Here is a 20,629-nt window from a genome sequence, read left to right as displayed (position 1 = left end):
ACAGACAGACAACCATTCACACTCACATTCACACCTACGGGCAATTTAGAGTCACCAGTTAACCTGCATGTCTTTGGACTGTGGGAGGAAGCCGGAGTACCTGGAGAAAACCCACGCTGACACAGGGAGAACATGCAAACTCTGCACAGAAGGGCTCCCCCACCCTTGGTTCAAACCAGGAATCCTCTTGCTGTGAGGCAACAATACTAACCACTGCACCACCGTGCTACATTTAACAACAGCCAAACTAAATCAAAATATCCGCTTGCAAAGTTCAAATCTCATTATTTACATACTATTTAATTCACTACCACATACAAGTAGCCATAAACCAAAAATCAATGTTGAGTTGTTTTAAGAACGTAGCTTGGCATGAAGTATTTGACATACATATAAAGTGATGTATGTCATAATTTTGCAAGATGATAATTATGTGAATGAGATTTACTTAGTTTACACTAATTTATCTTTTTTAAAACCGAACCAGGAACTTTTGCTGCCTAACCTAACAAAATAAACCCAAAAATTAAGTAAACATATACTGAAAGTTTATTTTGAAACCAGTCTGTCTGCATTTAATGAGCGTAAACTATAAATTTCCTGTGAACACTGAAGTTTATTTTGAAAAGATAACATGTATGTAACAAGTGGAAATTGACACATCATCCCTGAGCGTCCAAAACTGACACAAAGGGGGTACCTAGAGCACAGTGGCGGCTGCTGGTCTTTCAAACAGGGGAAGCTCACTTTAAGTTTACATCAATAAATTTGTCATATTGTAGCGAGGCAGTAACTTATAAAAGAAACATTTAATTGAAGCCAGTTTTCAACCACACACATGCCATCGAACCACAGCAAAACACACCTCAAAGATTTTCAGATGGGTTTATAAATGGTGAAAATGAGCAATATCGCTTATGGAAATAAGGAACTCCGGATGGCACTCTCTCAGAAGACTCCACTCGCAAATATCCGCATGGGACTGAGCTCGAAATGCGACAATGCCGGTGTGTATTTCCAAAGCACTGTCAATCACAAAGGGGTTCAGCCAACAATTCCTCCAATCATCATGCATACACCGAGCGTCCTCTCCTGCCTACCACTCCATTAGGTCCCAGGGAAGCTGAGCCTCCCTGGAAGTGATGATTTTGTCGCATTTATCCAATGACTGTCTCGCTTTACTGCATGAAAAAAACCTGCTCAGCGCTGTCTCATAGGAATGCTTGGAGGCTCCGCGTCCACCGTGCTGACACGAGAATGTATGACAGGGAGGCCGCGTTTGAAAACTGGTGATAAACAGATGATGTTTGAACATCATAGTCATTATGTTAAACGCATCCTAGTGTACGTTTAATGCAATGTAAATTCTTATTTTAATGTAAATTCAATGGCGCATATTTGACTATTTCTTCTATGAAATTTTAGGGGAAGTTCAGCCTCCCTTGTTGTCTCAGAGCAATCGCCCCTGCTAAAGCACCATAGTTTGATGAGTAGAGCATCAATATTGGACAAGTGGGGAATGAAAATGTGTTGGCTTGTCCAGGCACGCTACTTGTCCATGTGTGAGACTGTTTATGTGGAAGTGTTTTAAATAGAAAGGCCTGTAACAAAAATACATGTGTTTGGGAAGTACTGAACACACGACTGGATGAATGAGACTTGGATTACACTGTGTGAGTTGTGTGAGAGTTTGTAAACGGATTCTTCAATATGCTGTTTTAAACATGGATCTCTGTGACTTGAATTCATCATGATTTGCTCCATTTTTGGGAGAGAACGTTTTTTTCCCCCAAATTCACCATAACACAGGGTGAGTAACTGATACACAAATGATCACTTTGTGGGTAAAGTATTCCTTTAAGGCATTTAAAATTAATCTAATATTTCAGCAGAGTTTTTCCATAACAGAGATTAAAATTCTTGAGTGTTGTATTTACTTACTGGCTGTTGTGGACCCTCTCCTCCCAGAACACGGAAGCCAAATCCTGTTTCAATGTCTCTCTTGAGAAAAACATCAATGTCTTTGGTGTGAGGCTCTGTGGATAAGTGAGGGATCAAGGTTTCAAGTTGAGCTGGACACAAGGTTAAAAAGCAACTTCTGAGAACAACTGATGGTGCGTTCACTTACGTCTGCTCTCCAGCAGGGCTTTGGACTTCAGGTACATCTCTGTGACATCTCGTTTGGGGGAGTCGGCGGAGCGCAGGGTGCTCGTGTTGGAGTGGTAAGGCAGGGCCTGGGGGGTGGAGTCTGCAATACCGTCCAGAGTCTCTGTACTGGCCGTCATTTCCTGTCTCTGAGAGAGAATACAGGTGCCATTAACACCACATACTGCTTTGGGTATCATAATTTTTGAACATATTAATTTCAAATTTTCATTAGATCCCACATCCTTTGGTATTCACCTTTGAAGGACACCACACGTTTTATGGATCGTCTCCACAGCTCATTATCTCAGACAAGTGTCTGAGTATCTGATAGTGATAGATTACCAAAAGCAATAAAGGTCACTGGCTCTTTTTATAACATAGCCTGTTTCACTTTACGTCCCTTTAATGTTTTGAAGGCTAAGCAATGAGATCTGAACGTAATATAAATTCCATGTGAAAAAAGATTTCCCCATGGCTGTGACAGGCCTATTCAGACAGAAAGGGCAACTTCTTTATCTAAAACTGTTGTATTAATAATACCGCCATATCTAAAGAGGCTCATCCATGCTTCATTACCATTGCAATCCCCTGACAATAGCCCTAAGAATACGAATACTGAAAGGAAGTAATTAAGACCGTTTTTCAGAGCAAACAAAAGGAGGCGCCCAGAAACATAATCAATATTCAAATTTATTGCTATCATTTAATTCGATGCAACAGAGGCTTACTGGTTAAGCTGAAGGACAAAAAGCTTTGAAATTAAATTGAAGGATAAGTCCCCGAGGGGAAACAATAGTGAGGAAATGGGGAAAGATATGTTTTTTACTCACAGGCTTTAGGCTCTTCACAGGGGATGTTTGACCTTTGGAGAGACACAGATAGACAACAGGAATATGGTAAGAAATGCAGATATGATTTGGAACAACAGTCACCGAGGCGCCGTCCACCAGATGGCACTGCCTCTCTGGCTGAGAGACACCAGCAGCAGTGAGCATAAAAATAAGCCAGTGAGCTGCTCTAAACTCAAGAGGTGTACTCACTAAAGAATGCTCCATTAGGGAATATGCATCCATGTGCGATTAAAGATACATAGGGAATATAAAGGTAGTACATGTGCTGGAGTGCTGACTACACAGTGGAAGCCCACTGCAGGGCCAAGGAAGCGGGTGAGAGCATTAGAGATTCATGCATATAATTCAATGACCGATAATTCTCTCTGTTCGCCGTACAGTACACCCACACATTCCATCTCAGGCGCTCAGATTGTTCCCTACAGATCATCTCTTACAGCCCCCACTCCCCTCCCATCGACTCCCCGTGTTAACTGGATTAACAAACACTCCACAGCCCTGTGGGGCCGGACCAACACTTGGCTTGATGAGGGGTTAATGGAGCTTGATGTAAAAGGGGAGACGCAGCGGCATTTTTCCGCTTTACTGCGAAATTCCCAATCCAACATCAGAGTCATCAAAGGCAAATAAAAAGACGCTAAGCACACACCTGAAAAACACCCACTCCCATCACTTATTTCCTTCCATTCACTCTCTAAGATCCGCTCTTCTTCTGCTCAGTGATGCCCACCACACACACACACACGTAGGGATCCTCTTCCAAGCCAAAGGCCAATGTCTAATGAGGGTTAAAGCTGGCATTAGCTCTTCAATTGGTCAGGCTGGGTGAAGCTGAGCCCGGCTCTGCTTTGACTGTGGGGTCATGCGGTGCAACAGTGGAGTAGGACATGGTGATGGTGGCACAGCAGTGAGGGTGAGTAGTGTGGGTGTTTGTGAGAAGAGAGAGGAGGGTTGGGGGTGCGGCTGTGGGGAGGAGGCCCCTGGGGACCTTCCCTCTATAGACGTTTAGCCATGGCTCTTTAAGGGGCCATGGATATAGAGGCATGCAGAAGTCCCCCACGCTCCGCTGATGATCAAAGCCAATCCGGGGTTCATCGACTTATGCAGTGAATCCCCGGGGCGGCTGGAGATGATGTAGGAGACATTTGAAGGGTGCCTACCCTCCTCCCTCTCTTCTTTGGATTGAAGCCCCACACTTATGTAATTCCTGCTCTCTGACTTGTAACAGACTGCATTACGCCTCAATAGGAGTCATCATAAACAGAGCTGGGTTGAGTGGAAACACACAGGAGGAATGCTCGGGAAATGCTTCGATGTAAACATGAAGAAGCTGCATGTGATTGCTAGAGAAAGGGCTCAATCGCATCGAGTGTGATCCTTGTATGCTGCGGAAGTGCAGGTGGATCTATTCAGCTAAAAAAAAAAAAAAAAAGGCAGCAGTCTGTAATGTGGTGACCTCAGACAGACCACAGACACAGTGGCATCACCCAGGCTTCTACAGAACAACAGTGTGGTCAGTCAGTGCCCCCCAACCAGCCACAACACGCCCCTCACCTCCTGTCAGTATCAGCACGCTGACCTCACCTCCCAGGGGCACTGTTGAGGTTGTATTGACAGCAATAGCAAATTATGTCACACACAAGAGGGCATTAATTCATCAGAATAAAGGATGGAGAGAATGGTAGGAGGAGGACTAAAATACACAGGCAGAGAGAGAAACAACATAAATATACAGGCATTCGTCTGCCAGATAAATAGACTATGCTGTTCTCATGCACTGTTCATCTGTATACCTACGAGAAGTAAATGCTCCAGGAGTCGTGTATAACCCACGTAATTGTAAAGGCTGCAATCATGTGACCAATGTGCTAACTGGAGTGAAGAAGGAAGTCGTCTAATGGGTGAAAGTTGGCGTAGAAAATCTGTTGGAGTGGTGGATGGGTCAAACAAACACAGGACTTTTTCCCAGGAGACCAGTGTTTGTTTCTCGTGTGAAACTAAGTGAACTTTAAGTTATTATAAGGTATGTTGTCAACATGTTTCTTTTCCTAAACCTTACTTACTGTCTTTTCCCAATCGTAATCTGCCTAACTTTACCTGCCTAAACCTGACTTAACATAACTTTATGTTAAGTACGTAACATGATGACACCCAGCCATGTTTCTTTTCCTAAACATAATCTACATAACTTTATTTGCTTAAACCTTACTTACATAGCTTTATGTTTTTCTTCTATGTTTCTACTTACATATGTGACTGGTGTCTGTAGATCTGTAAATATACGGATGATGCCTCTAGGGTCCAACACGAGGAAGTGCATTTCTTTACGGATCCATAGAAATCTGCTAAAAACTACCTGTAGCCATGGGGGAGAGGCTGATTTTGTCTGTTTTTCACTTGACGATCAACACAGGCAACTGAATTGAAGGAAATAGCCTGTTAGCCAGTTAGCAGCCTGTTAGATAAGGCAGCACACTGTTATATGGTCTCTCCAAAATCCACCGCAAAAGTTCAAAGGGGGGCCAAAATATTAGGGAGAGGTGGAGTTTCACAGGCACATCGGATATAACGGAGATTCCCATAGGAATAAATGTACTTCCAGTTGACTTGCCTCCGCACACATACGTAAGTGGAAACAAGGCGTAAGTACATAACATAATGAAAGCCAACCGTGTTTGTGTTTGTAAACCTAACCCACAAAACTTTCCTTGCCTAAACCTAACGTACATAACTTTGCGCCAAGTACGTAACATGACAACATTATTCATTGGGTGTTAATATGTAGCATAAAGAGCAAAAGTCAGTGGAAGGAGTTCTTTTAGGGTGGTGGATGGGTCAAATAAACACAAGATTTCCCCCCAGGAGACCAGTGTTCGTGTTCGCTTTAAGACCAAAGTGAACTTTGAGTTATTTTAAGGTTACCAAGTTTCTTTTCCTAAATCTGACCAATCGAACTTTACTTTCTTAAACTAAACCTACGTAACTTTACTGCCTAGACCTTACTTATGTAACTTAATGTTAAGTAGGTAACATGACGATGCCCAACCATGGTTCTTTTCCTAAACCTAACCTACGTAACTTCAGATTAAGTTAATTACCTCAAGTTAAGTACGTAACATGATGACGCAACTCGTTTGGGTACTGATTTGTTGGATATCATACCAACCATTGTAAGATGATATGTTGGATAGACAGACAGACAGGTCAGTGACAAAGACACATAAAGAGATGTATTGTTCTTTCAGTCTCTCACCTCCTCGCAACACTAGCACGTTGACCTCGCTGCCCACTGGTAAGTCTTTGAGAATGTCCACCACTTGGGCGTGACTCAGCGTTTGGACATTTTGCCTGTTGATCTCCTTGATGACATCTCCTTTCTGCAGGCCACGGCACCACTGGGCATCCAGGATCATCTTCACCTTCTGACCCAGCGGGCAGTCAGCAATAGCAAACCCGAATCCTCCAGGCCCTTTGACGAGCGGCACGCTCACCAGCTCTGGTTGCAGCATCCCTGCGGCCACTTCTCCCCGCTCCCCCTGCCTCCCGTTAGGCAGGGCCGCCACCACGGGCCGGCCACTAGCATCTGTAGTGACGTAATGGAGCTCCTGCGAGGAGCCGTGGAGGACGTCGCCTTTCACGAGCAGGGGCTGTCCATTGATGAGGGGCACAGCTGTCACAACCTCTCCGCCATGCAGGGCCTGCTGGGGCTGAGTGGTCGGTGGGGGAGGAGGAGGTGGGAGAGGGTCGTCGCTGTCTAGATCTACATCTGGAGGAAGCGGGTAGCCACGGCAGAGAACCATGTCGACATACTGGTTGATGGGAATGGACTGGAACATCTGCACCACCTCTGGATGGGTTTTCCCCAGCACAGACATCCCATTAATCTCAACAATCACATCACCTAAAACAGAGATATGAAAAGAAACAGGGAGTTTCTCCTCTGGTATTTAATCTAGACATCATGTCTCTACATTTCTTTGGAAAGGGCTTACTCCTTTTGTCAGATGGGTGTTTCTTCTAAAATGTCCCTTTCCTTTTCTCTGCTTTCTCATATTTTCATTTTTGGCAGCTCCCTGTACCTCTCCCTTCCCTTTTATCTTCAGTCTACCATTTATTCCTACTACATCCCTGTCCCTCCTTCACAAGATTATTGTTGAACAGACCTGAACAGCACTTTCTGCCACAACTACACGGAAGGGAGACGGGTGTGGATTTCCATCAAATCGTACCATTGTAACCATCAAACACACATACACACACAGAGCTCACAGCTGTTGGGTTATGTAGGCAGCCGCGAGGCAATGACAAGATCAGAAACTAAACAACAAAGACGTTACATGGCTTCACACCCACCATAATCACACTGTCTGCTATAAACTATACCCTTGACAGAGCTAGAGTTGTTGTTATTGCCTTACTGAGCTCATGGGACAGTGTTAGGTTAAGTGAAAACTGCAGAGGTAAAATTAAGACCTGCAGGTGCATCGTGATCGCACAGTTGGAACAAGCTGGCTGCAAAATACACATTTTTGTAATATCCCAGAAATTAGAAGCAATAAACTCATAGCCAGCTTAGTTAATTTCAAAGGTCCAGTGTGTAGGATTTAGTGGGATATATGGCCGAAAAGGAGAGTGATATAATAAGTATGTTTTCTTTAGTGTATAATCACTGGAAAATAAAAATGGTTTTGTTTTCATTACCTCAGAATGAGCTGTTTATATCTAAACAGGGAGTCCTTCATGTTGCACTGCCCTGTTTCTACTGTAGCCCAGAACGGACAAACCAAACACTGGCTCTAGATAGTGGGTGCGGTTACATGATGGCTTCTCATTCAGAATGAAATAAATCTGAATGAAATCATTCGGAATTAAAGTCTTTCCAGGTAGTTTATATGGGAAATATGAGGGTTTACACGGGAGATCAGTTTAATCGCCTGTATTCAGGTCCGTGCAAGGTTTGGGGCAGGGAAGGATTCTGATTGGATAGGGGACGGGGCGGATGTTACGTGTTTACGTTTACCAGAAGAAGAAAACACTGTAGTCCTCGTTCCGGATAACAAGATGCTTGACAATGCCATTCTTAGTGCCTTTTTCGGGCTTGTTTTGCTTATATTCTTGAAGCAGCAGTACGACAACAACCTTGTTCTGCTAATGCTTCGTCTGTTGAGGAGGAGAAGGGAGGTAGAAGGTCGAAGAAGGGAGATAGAAGATCTTGTTTTGGCGAATGGAAACCGGTGAGCGCAACGAGTCCGACTGCTCTATCTCAGCCCATTGCTATGTGCGCTACATACGTCATCGCGCCAGAAGGGCAAGGAAACGAGCATGTGCAGAAAGACCGGAATGAACTTAAAGAGGAATGAGTGTATACAAGTGCGAGAAATTCTTTCTTTTGGAATAAGAAACGGAATATTCCAGCACCTTACATCGGATTGAATTTTCAATCGCATTGGCCATTTTCATTCCGAATTAGGTGTTTACAAGATCACTTTTAATAGGAATGAACTTTCTTTCCGAATGAAAAGGGAATTAAACTGTCCATGTAAACGCACTCAGTGTCTTTTGTGTTTTTGCGGTGGCCACCATAGTTAGTTGCCCCACTGCGACAAGCTGAACAGTGTTGGGAAAACACTGCTTTATTAAGTGTTTTTACTGGTTTAAATCACTGGATCCATTTGTTTTGGAGAGGAGGAGACCTCTGCGGATTATCTGACTCCCAGCAAGACCCTCCTGAATGTCTGGATCTTAAGTTATCGGAGGAAAAAGGTGAGCTCATATTAGCAGATGCTGGGCTAGCGGTCCGTCTGTGATAAGCCAACAGCATCAGAGAAACACTGATTTCAGTATTTTTACCGGTTTTAATCATCTGGTCCATTTGTTTTGGAGAGGAGGGGAACTCTGCGGATAATTCAGCTCCTGGTAAAAACCTCCTAAACAATACACACTTAAGGAATTCTAACTGGGAGAAGTCTCAGCTGGTTGCAATCTGCAATTCTCACCACTAGATGCCACTAAATCCCCCTAAATTTTACACACTGCTCCTTTAAGTATTTATTTGAGCAGGAATATCACATCTCCGTATTGTGTGTACATCTGCAAAGGTTTTGCTCACCAGACGCCATCTTGTTGTCATGTGCAGCAGGGCCGTCGCTGAGCACGTTTTTCACCTGCAGAAACTCATCCGGGCGGTCACCTCCGATGATGGTAAATCCAAATCCCTGGGAGCTCTTCTTCAGCGCTGTGTGGTACATCTCACCCTTCAGTTCGCTGGGGTCTGAGGTGAAGCCAAACGCACCTCCCTTACCTGCAAACAAAGTGCACATGTAACCATAACATGTGTAAAATGGTAATGTGTTTCAATAGCGTGTGGAGAGGGAGGTGCTCCATAGAGAGAAAGCCTGAGTGAATGACAAGCTTTATCATATCCAAGTGAAATCTCCAAACAGAGGTTGACATCAAAGACAGCAACACTGATTAATAAATTTATATCCCTCTTGAAAGACAAATACCCACTCATGTCTGCATTGAATGTTGATGACACGCATTATGTGCTGAGGATCAACATAGTAATTAGTCATTTCTAATTAACAGGCGTGATGTACATGCCTGAACTAGATAAACACATCAACGGAGACCTGTTTGTGCAACCCTGCAGAGAGAGGCACAAACACACAGATATAATGACATAAATTGTTAGCTTTACATGCTAATGTACTCTCCTGTTATGTGCTTGCACCTATTACAAAACTACAGGGCAGAATGGTGATATAACACCTCTGACAGTGTCCAATTTAGCACAGTGTCCTCCCCTATCCCCTTCCTACTGCAGTCAGTGACTCAGAAAAAAAAGGTTTGTCAGTGTATACTTTTTATAACTTGAGTAAGGAACAACTTAAGGTCAGTGGCAACATCAATATGGACCAGCAGCTTGGCTGTGGCATACGCTATACACTAGATAACCACCTGTCAGGGTCACACCGAATTAAACTGAGCAGCCTCCCTATCTGGCATTACTGTCGTATCAGCACTTTAGATCATGGACACCATTTTTCCCTCGCTGCCTGATGGTCTCAGGCCTGGACTGCCTTATAGATTCAGCTCAGAAACACTAAAACTCAAGCCAGCCGGTGACAAATGATGCACCTTCCAGTGAATGTGCTGTATACTGACAGAATGTGATTTGGCTGTCATAAATATCATTATACTTTCCAAAATGGTCCACCTTTATTATTTTTCTAAGAAGCGAGTTTCTTGTTATTCAAAGTTGAATGAACTGCAGCAAAATGACCTTGAAAGACAAACACGCAGTAAACAAACGTACCTATTACTTCTTTTTCCCAAGTATGACTCATCATATGTCATCATTTAATTAAAAAATACCAAGACCCCTCATTGTGTTTTGAGCAATATGGTAAACATAAATGAACTTTAATTAAATACATTTTTAACATGAATTTCAACTAGTAGTTGACCTCTCCTCTGAAGAAACAATGAAGACACCCAAAACTGAATTTTACTGTCTCATGCTAGATAAAGATGTGTTTAGACAGCTCTCTTAACCAGAGTTTGTGAAAATATTCACTGACAATAATTAAAGGATAAGGCTGCCGTTATTCTATAATTTTCTTATCCTCAACAAACCAATTGTGCTTTAGTCTTCCCAGGGCACATTCATTCCAACTGAAGACGTATAAAGTCATAATTCAATTTTTTAAGGAGGACCAAGTGGCAAGCTTTGGAGCTGAAAAAGGAACCCAACACGAAACTGCAGTTCCTCTAATGACCACTTAAAGCCGCCTCTGAGAGCGAGTCAATCCCCATAGACTCCCATGTTAACATGCCCAACTTTACAGCAGAAATAAACATGTTCACAGCCTGGTACAAAAAAATGTTTTTGGTCTCTGTAGCTAATTTCAACATTCATTACAAGTGTACAGGGGTGACTTTTTATGCAACTCTCCGGTTCACATTTATTAAGGTTTTAAGTTATGCATGATTAAGGGTATGGTTGCTTTGAGTGACAGGCTGTCTGCAAGGCATCACCTCAGCTAACTGGTCAGATCTACCCTTGGCTCCACCACAGCTCATGCCTCTTGTCCAAATATAGTCACCTCAGGTCACTTTCCCGCCCCAAAAATCCAAGATGATGACGGTCAAATATGCCTACAAGACTTCAAAACTGGAGTCAATAAACCAATGGGTGACGTCATGGTAGCTATGTCCATTATTTTCATACAGTTGCTATATGTGACATTTAGAACATATCTGTGGTTCAGAGTCTGGGGTGGACTTGCCTGCGCACAGTTTTCACCATGGAGGTGGCTGAGTGGGTGGCAAGCAGCTAACGATGCTAACTCCATAAACAGCGCTAACAACAGCAACATTGTTAGCCTCAGGGGGAACCGGACAAGGCCGTGCTCCAACTGTGGGTCAGGTCAACATATGATCATGGTGCAGAGCGGCGGTGATGAGCTAACAAGTGGGATACACACATTCACTAAGAAACACATGTTGCTAGACTGTCTACCACAACAAAAAACAGAAGCTCAGATTGCAACACACACACAGGGAGCGTGATTTAATTCTCTGCTCAGGATGCCATTACTCCACTACATCTTTACATAGCAAATAGAGGTTTGCTGCTATATTGATGCACTAAATGTTGCATACAATGACTTTAAAGAGACAAAAAAAATACAGCCGCACACTGTGGTTTTTAGCTTAACTGGGTCAAACTGGAGTAAGTACTGGATTTGTTTGGGACTGCTACTGTATTTTCAGCCACATCTGTTGCATTAGTGATTTTTAATGCCTGTCTGTGTTCATTCATGGTAATGTAGAAACATGTCATCTAGTGTACTGGTGTGGCTTACTTATGTATTTTTTTTAACAGTTTCTCGACAAGAATAAAGTTAAAGGGCTTGGGCTGCACAGAGAATGCTTCATAATGATCACTTCATGGCTTGATTCATTGCTAGTTTTGGTCATTTTGTTGACGATAACAATTCTATAGAGTATCATCAGAGGATGTTCAGCACAGAGTGAAAGAGTGAAGGCATATGACATGTGTCAAAGGTTATGAATAATGCTTGAAAATGTGCGCTTACACTCGCCACTTTGTGACTTTTAAGATCTGCAGCTAAAATGGGATTTAAGAAAACAGTATCAGCCTCACCTGAAAACAACTCCTCTGAGTATGTAAATCTAAGCAGCATATCTTTTTCCAGTTCTACCTCTTTATCTCTCTCTGTTGCACATGGTGATTGGACAGCGACAATGTTCTTATTTCCATATCTAATTTTCAAGATCTCAACAGCAGTCTCCTACGGTGACTGGAAAGTAACAACTGCACATTTCCCCTCTCATTTCCCTCAGTTTTAAAAACACTCCATAACTTCTGGAGACGTGTGCGAGGAATTTAAACGCAGGCACTCTCATTCTATCAAACGGTTCAGCAGTCATAAACATCCACCGCAGACATGAACGGCAGTGAGTGAGTGTAACTTATCACAGTCAGTGTGGACTCCAGATGTCCACGCTGTCGCATGGATCAAGCAAAGCTCATTTACATAATCACATTCAAATTGCTTGATAAACTCAACATGGGATGTTTTTTTCTTCTTCCCGCCAGTGAGTGCTGAAATAACCATTTGACTGCATGTTTGTGTGTGAAGAAACCGGCAGGGGTAATGGAGAGAGAATGAAACAGAGAGAGGAAGTGAGTGTGGCGTGTGCGAGCCTGTACTTGTGTGGGAGAGTCCAAGGAAGGTCTCTGTGCCAATGTTTGTGGGCAGACTTTGAAAGCCAGAGGCAGACAAAACCATCAGATCCACCGCTTCAAACAGCCATGATTTTTGATTTTTCCTGTGTGACTCAATTGCGTTGTAAATCTCCAGCAACATTATTCAGCATAATTAGGAAGAAATCTTTCTTACTACATCAATGGAAAAACAGTGGCTGCTGTTTCCAAGAACGCACCTTGAACATCAGTATTTAAAAACATTGCAAGACCAAGAGTCGACTAACAGGGAAAGTAGCATGTATACAATGTGGTTAACTTTTTAAAACAAAGCATCACATGGGCACAAAGCCTGGTATGTTGGCTAGCTGACAAACACCAAATGTTCTCTCCTGTGTAGGATTAGTTGCAGCAACACCTTCTATTGTAGGTTCTGTAACAGTATGTCTTTTATGGGGTGGCGTTGTTAGCGCCACACCCACCCCTCAAGCCTGGAGGGCCAGTTGGAGAGTTGGCCAGCGGTCAAAACAGACATGATGAGACTGGTAGCCTTTCACAATGGATGCCTCAGACGGATATGCCAGATCTTCTGGCCAAACAAAATCTCCAACCTTCAACTGAACAAGACAACTGGTAGCTGCAGCATCACCAAGGAAGTCACACACAGACGTTTGAGATGGCTAGGCCACATGCTAAGAATGGAACAGGGCCCAATCACGAGAGTTGCCTTAAGTTGGACACCACCAGGCATAAGAAATCCCAGAAGGTCCAAAACAACCTAGCGCAGAACTGTGACACTGGTGTTGGACAAGATGAACCTGTTCTGGGAGATACTGCCAAGGATCGAAAGCAATGGAAAGAGCTCACTGAAGCTTGTGTCCCATAGGGGATGATGAGAAGTAAGTAAGTAACACCTTGTATCACATGGACCTCAAAATTGTCAATATTCAATAGATGAATGATAAGAAAGAAAAATGACACTTATAAAAGAGTTGAAATATTATGACGCAGTGGCTTCCAACCTTTTCATTAAGGGCCTGTGTCCACAGAGTGTTTTTTTTCTCAGCGCTGGCATCTTTTTACAATTGTTTACAATGAGGAATGGCCATATGTGGCCGCATGCTGCTGCCTAGAGAAAAAGCACCTCGTCCAGCGTCTTTTTTTAGAGTGCTTCACCTTCTTTGTGCAGGCTCCAAGCGCTATAAATTGGAAATCTCTCAACTTTTCGGAAAGGCGCCAGTGACATCACTGCCACTTCTCTAGCTAAGCTACTATCTACTGTCAAAACAAAAACAAAAAAGCTATTTTTTGGGAGCAGATCAGCTGGCAGACACTGGATGTTGCTGGTGGGTGTTGTGCTTTTATCACCGTTCGCTCTGTAAGCTTTAAGTTGACTGTGTTGTCAACCCTCTGTTAATGTAGCACTATGTTAGCTACATGGCTAATGTTGGTGTCAAGATATTGTTGTCACTGAAACAAAACCAATGTGCAGCACATTATGAAAGCGTTGTTAGCACCTTTTCTGTGAAGTGTTGGGACAAAGCGCTCCCTAGCACCCTGCCAGCACTTTCTGCTAAAAAAAAAAAAACACACAACCCAATGTGGATACAGGTCCCAAGATGCACCCCTGTATCACTATCTGTATCTTCATAACTCAAGTACCCCATCCATCAGGTTCTAAATGTGTTCATTTAAATTTATCATTAACTGGATAATATCTAACACTATTTTTCATACCATTATTTCAGTATTGTTACAGTAGCCTATTTTTTTCGTACAATTAAACAGTTCTACCTCAATGTTAGTTTGCTCAAATGCACATTTGTACGAGGTACTAGTGGCAGAAGCTGGGAATAGCCATTCAACCACTTTGCCACTTTTAGCTAACTATTCCACCTGCATATTCAGTACTTTAACTCTTTCAGACATTTATACATTAGCCTACTTTTCATTAATGCTAGCTAACTATTTCAACTGCATTCATTAGTCTTCTTTTAGTTAACTCTTTCAGCTTGTCCATTAGCCTAAGTTTAGTTAAAGCTAGCTAACTCTTTCAAATACATATTTATTAGGCTTCTTTTAGTTAACTCTTTCAGCTAGCCTCCTTTTAGTTATGGCTAGCTAACTATTTCAACCACACAATAACTATTTTTAGTTTACTCTTTTGGCCATTTATCCATTAGCCTATTTTTAGTTAAAGCTAGCTAACTCTTTCAACTACATATTTATTAGGCTTCTTTTAGTTAACTCTTTTAGCCATTTATCCATTAGCCTACTTTTAGTTTGCTAACTCTTTCAACTGCATTCATTAGGCTTCTTTTAGTTAACTCTTTCAGCTATTTGTCCATTAGCCTCCTTTTAGTTATGGCTAGCTAACTATTTCAACCACACAATAACTACTTTTAGTTTACTCTTTCGGCCATTTATCCATTAGCCTACTTTTACTTAAAGCTAGCTAACTCTTTCAACTACATATTTAGGCTTCTTTTAGTTAACTCTTTTAGCCATTTATCCATTAAGCCTACTTTTAGTTTGCTAACTCTTTCAACTGCATTCATTAGGCCTCTTCTAGTTCACTCTTTCAAAAATGTATCCATTACCCTTAACGCTAGCTTACTGTTTCAATGGAACAATAATTACTTTAAGTTAAGTCTGTCAGCCATTTATCATTACTTGAAGTTAGTTAAACTGTATACTTATTAATTTTAGCTACTTTTTAGGCATTTACAACATTACTTTTAGCTAACTGTTTAGACTTCTCTGCTCCTTTGCTAACTACTTTTCCAAACCCCCCAGAACGCTGCTCAGCCTTGCAGCCAATTTTTTTTACAGTGGCCACTTGTGGTATTGCAGCAAAAAAATCCCCTGCAGCACAAAAAACATTTTCATTCATAGGCCACGATTATAAAAAAGATGTCTGTAAAACTATTGATAAGACACCTCAAACTAAAAACTAGGTCAATTATGACTATTTCTGTTATGGATTTTTGATCCATCGTGATTTTATATTTGTAAAACTTTCCTTGAGCCGAGAAGAGCGTTTTAAAAACCGTGACGTCATCCCAATATAACAATGAATAGGTGCCATCTTGGCATCTGATATAAAGGTATTATTATAAATCTATGTACTCTTCACACACTCAATATATTTTATGATCAAATTATCATTTATATTTTCTAATATTGGTTGAGCTACACAACAATATATCCATGTGCCCCCTGCACTGCAGAGGTATCCCCAAGGGTACAAGTACATCCGCTATAGTATAATGGAATAAAAATGATCAAGTAAAAGCATTGTTGTAAAATGACGAAATATAAAATGACATGTAGCCTAATAAAAATGAGATGAGCTTTCATAATTTATTGAATGATTTCACAACACAGTGGTTCATTTTTATGGGTGTCTGTATATATTCATGTGTCTTATTTATGTTTTAATAGCAGTAATCTCCGTGATGTAAAATTCCCCGGGAATCCACCTTGGAAATATGTAAAAATCTCAATTCTAGCCCGAGGTGTAACTGTCGACTGATGCTTTGCTTTCATCGTAGCAACCGTCTGACAGCTCACTAGGTTGTGTAATCGGTAATCAGGGGCGAGATGGCGATTTCCTCGGTCCCCACACACCTGAGCAGAGAAATGTCTGATTATGCTTGGCCTCTCTGACGTGCTGTTCCACCAGCTGTTGCCACATGCACTGCTAAAAGCCGGCCTCCTCCCCTGCATTCCCTCTCGCACTCCCTGAAACCCTGCCAACGCTACGAGCCTGTCTATCTTCCACTGCTGAGGCACCGTAATCCATTATACATCCATTGTAATGAAAACATACTTAATTCATAATGTTTACTGTGGGAGAAAAATGGCCTGTCAACCTTAATAACAGGCTTTAATGCAGCACTGACACAAACTTGTGTTTTATGAGCGAACCAGAGAAGAACTGGTTCATTTTGACGATCTATTATAGTTTGAGGCTACTTGAAGATTGACATGTTCAGCTGACCTTGCATGAAACGATGACATTCCCACTGCTTTCTATTCCCAGAAAACATTTATCACAGCACACTGACTGAGGTCAAAAAGGCTGGCCTCAGTACAGAGCGCAAGCCAAAGTAATTAAACTACAATTATATTTTAGACAATTAGCTGATGCCTATGTCAAGAGTGATTTAAAGTGAGTACAGAAATAGAAGAAGCTCGGTGAGAATGTTACACGGCTCCAATAAAGCCAAAACTGCTCCTGTTGTTTTTTAATATCAGAAGTAATAGTGAAGTATTAGAAGCACTCGGCCAAAGAATAAGAAGGCAATAAGGGAAGCGTGATCATCCAACCAGCAGCAATAAAGAGATAAAGAGATTCTTTATTTTAGATGACTTATGTTTTACTGGAATTTCTGGTGGTGTTGTTTTTACCCAGACAGACAATGACGAATCTGAAAGCTGGTGGAAATAATTACTGTTGTGCATGTACTCGCATGTCTTTAAACCTGAGGGAGATGTCAAAACACACGGGGCACGGTGCAATATCTCGTGGTTTTAAAGGTCACTGTCCATGTGTTGGAGCAACAATGTGGCAGTTGCACGTTGCCATGTGTGCAAAATCTAATCCTGTGTGTCCTTTACTCGGCTCCTCCGCAGTTATGAAATGCCGGAAGTTGTTTCTTCTCTCTCTCTGAACAATCCAAATGAAGAGGAAGGTGAAGAGGGGGACCAGCTCTGCGGGGTGTTGTTACCTTGGGAAGGTGCTGCTGCAGCTTGTTGGATCGCAGCCGTCTCCTGGCTCAGCTTCTTCTTTGCCTCCAGGACAGGGTTCTCAAACTGGGTTTTCTGGTTGATGTGGCTGCAACATAAAGAGGTTTGGATTTAAGAGAAGAGACTTGCAAACACACGCACAATATATATAGACACACACACACACACACACACACACACACACACACTTCAGACTGTTTGAGCTTACTGCGCCACTTTTCTGCAATTAATTATGTATGCACCTTCCCTATAAAGGAACCATGATTTTCTAATAGAGGGATGCTATAGTGGCGCCATTATGAATACATTCATAAACACAGCACACATACAGTAAAGGCTGGCTTGCCTCCTCTTAATGTGGGGAAACTACTGTGGCTTTTAGCAATTTAATATTGTAGGAAATGAACCCCCTGACTGCCAACAACATCCTGTTCCTTTACAACAAGGTAAACAGCCTGTTGTCCCCCTGGCATACACACCAAAGCCATTGTATCATAGTGAGCTCATTTCAAGCTAAAACACTGGCAGCTATAAGCTCCATCTATATGCCACCGACTCTGCTTGTCCAAACACAGAGAGCTTCTCTCTCTCGTGTCACCTCTACCTGGGAGGGATGCTTCTGCAGTCTGAGCAATAAAACAATGCGAGCCTTCCCATTTTCTTTTCATCACAACAGATTGCTACCTCTCCTTCCAGCCCCCTCTCTCCTCCCTCCATGCGTCCTAGTTGAAAGTCTCCCCCACTTGTCTCTACCGCTGTTACAATGGCTGTGTTATACTGATTTCCTGCTGGGGTGGTGAGTACAAAAACACATTTTGCACAAACAATATGCAGAGACCTGTACGCAGACATCCAGCACGCACGCTTATTTCACAAACACCGGCAAAATGCAATAAGCGCAAAATCAGAGTTGTGTTCACACACAGGTCACTGCGGTGTTACCCGCAGAGTTTTCATTTTGCCACCCACTGATAAACAACGGGAAAATCCTGATCAGAATCTTCCAACTGTTCCCCTCACCCGAGACGAGCAAAATGAGCCGTGTGCTCGATCCATTTGTTTATTTTTAGACAGTAGTGATTCATGCCGGTCCACTGCTAATGTACGCTAAGCAGTGTAATATGCACTTGTGCTCTGATCCCTCTGGTGAAATGCGTCTGTGTGTTGTGCGCATCTGCGAGGAGCAAGCATGATAGAACAATTTGCACTGTTTGTGATAATGGCAGCTGGAGTGCTTGGAAATTACACATATCAATAAATCAATAAAACTTACTCAACGTAGTAGGTGCCGTACTGTGGATCGTCAATTTCCTCCCAGCCGTAAGGTAACTCTGTGAACGGAAAAACAGTGAACAATTGTGTTGTGTTAAGATGCAAATAGGGAGCACGCGTGAAGATAACAGAATGGAAGAAAGAGGAGGAAGAGCGGGCACAATGGTTAGTAGACAATCATCTGGGAGCTGTAACCCATTCAACATTGTGGTGAGCTGCAGCAGCAGTTACCAGTGTATTCCTTTTCCCCATGACTGGGACGTTTAGCATAAGAAAGTAGCCATGAAAATAGCCTACAATAATTTAGTGAACATTTCTGTGGTTTCAACAAGCAGGCCGGCTGGAATGGCTCATGTACGTCATGCCCTGATGAACATATCAGGCAGCGGGAGAGAAAAGAGAGTGAGAGAAAGAGGAAGAGAGAAAGAAAAGAGCTCTTCACGCAAGAGAGAGCTTTGGAGTAGCTTTTCAGAAGCAACACACCAACTAGCTTTCTGTCCGCCTGTAAAAATCCATTAAAACCCGGCTGGAAGGGTCCCACTCTTTCAGCCGTGGCCACTCTCTGTTTCTGCCTGCACTTAAGCCCACATTAGCATCCTGGGGATACAAAGGCACGCCTGGAATTCCTTAAAGTAGACCCCAGCTCCAGGTAAATTAGGCCATGTGACTGTGATGTGCTGAGGGTTACTCTTAGGTGACACGTCAAGTCAAATACAAGTTATACTGCCATATTTTGCTCTGGGTGGGTCTTTGATGAAACCTGTGAATTCTATAGACTTTATATAAAGATGGATGACATGACAGCCCCCAAACAGCCCAAACCATCTTGACTGGCCTCTGGTTGCTAGCTCCATGTTAGCAGATGGGACATGGAACAAACTAAAAATCAAAGTAAAAGTCAAGTCAGTTTTTTCCAAAGATGTTTTTGTCATTTTAGGTAGTTCTTATCACAATAACATATATTTAAGTGTTTAAATTTTTGCAGGCAAGTTTGGGTACAACCATGCAAGGATCACTACTAGGCCCTCTGACCCTCACCTGCCAAATGCCACCCAAACTAACACATCCTGACCAGACAGAGATTCAAAATAAGATGCAAAGAAACTGCAAATTGACACAAAACAACGACAAAAAGCTGCAAAACAACCACAAAGAGACACAAACTGACCAAAAAAAGACACTAAATTATGTCAGAGACTCTACACAACTACAAAGAGATACAAATCCACATAAATATGCTTTATGGCTATGGAGATGCAAAACAATGACACAACACAAGGCTTAACAGCTATAAAATGTGTGTGTCTTGCACCTAAAGCTCCGTCGAATCAACGCCGTACCTACATGCACGTCCCCAGAAGTGGAACTACACGTCTTGATGACACAGACCTCCTGTAAGCTGAAACCATTTCCCTCAGTGGAAACGAAGCTTTTATTTACTTTATTTCACAGATAAGAAACAATAAATTGTCAAGACAATAAAGCCTCCATATAATAGCATTAAAGCCTTGTGTGTGATTTATCCTGGTTTTATATGAGCAGAGGAAATCTCCGCTAGCCACTAGGGTAATTTATACAATGTTAAATACCATAGGCTTGTGCTAATAACGTTAGCATGTTGTATTTGTTTGGAAAATGTGTAAAGTATAAGACACTTGTCTTGTCAGTGAACCTTGTGAGTTGTAATGGAGCTGAACTTTGTAATGTTACCTTTGGTAAATGTTGCTGTTGTCCCTGGTTTCATATGAGTAGAGAAAAAGTCTGCTAGCCACTGTGCTAATTTACACATATCCGCATATCTGTGCCCAGGGGCCCATCGTCTAATAATCCTCCCCTGGTTAAAACATGTTATTTGATGCTATAAAAAGGG

At 42.3% G+C, this 20,629-nt stretch overlaps 1 protein-coding gene across 2 annotated transcripts in view; it reads right to left on the bottom strand.

The window, feature by feature from the left end:
• The window catches only part of magi3b (membrane associated guanylate kinase, WW and PDZ domain containing 3b), a 233,870-nt gene that overhangs the window by 13,961 nt on the left and 199,280 nt on the right, over positions 1–20,629 (bottom strand). For both annotated transcript variants that reach the window (XM_078170440.1, XM_078170438.1), the window contains exons 7-13: positions 18,761–18,818; positions 17,469–17,575; positions 9,109–9,300; positions 6,253–6,900; positions 2,979–3,010; positions 2,129–2,294; positions 1,942–2,036 (exon numbers count right to left, since the gene is read on the bottom strand). In XM_078170440.1, the coding sequence (XP_078026566.1) occupies positions 1,942–2,036; positions 2,129–2,294; positions 2,979–3,010; positions 6,253–6,900; positions 9,109–9,300; positions 17,469–17,575; positions 18,761–18,818 (1,298 nt within the window). The remainder of the gene's footprint in view (positions 1–1,941; positions 2,037–2,128; positions 2,295–2,978; positions 3,011–6,252; positions 6,901–9,108; positions 9,301–17,468; positions 17,576–18,760; positions 18,819–20,629) is intronic.

The sequence above is a fragment of the Epinephelus lanceolatus genome, chromosome 1 (genome assembly GCF_041903045.1).
Source record: "Epinephelus lanceolatus isolate andai-2023 chromosome 1, ASM4190304v1, whole genome shotgun sequence".
NCBI lineage: Eukaryota > Metazoa > Chordata > Actinopteri > Perciformes > Serranidae > Epinephelus > Epinephelus lanceolatus.
Note: the sequence above shows the minus strand (reverse complement) of the source record. Positions and strands in the feature narration are given on the sequence as shown.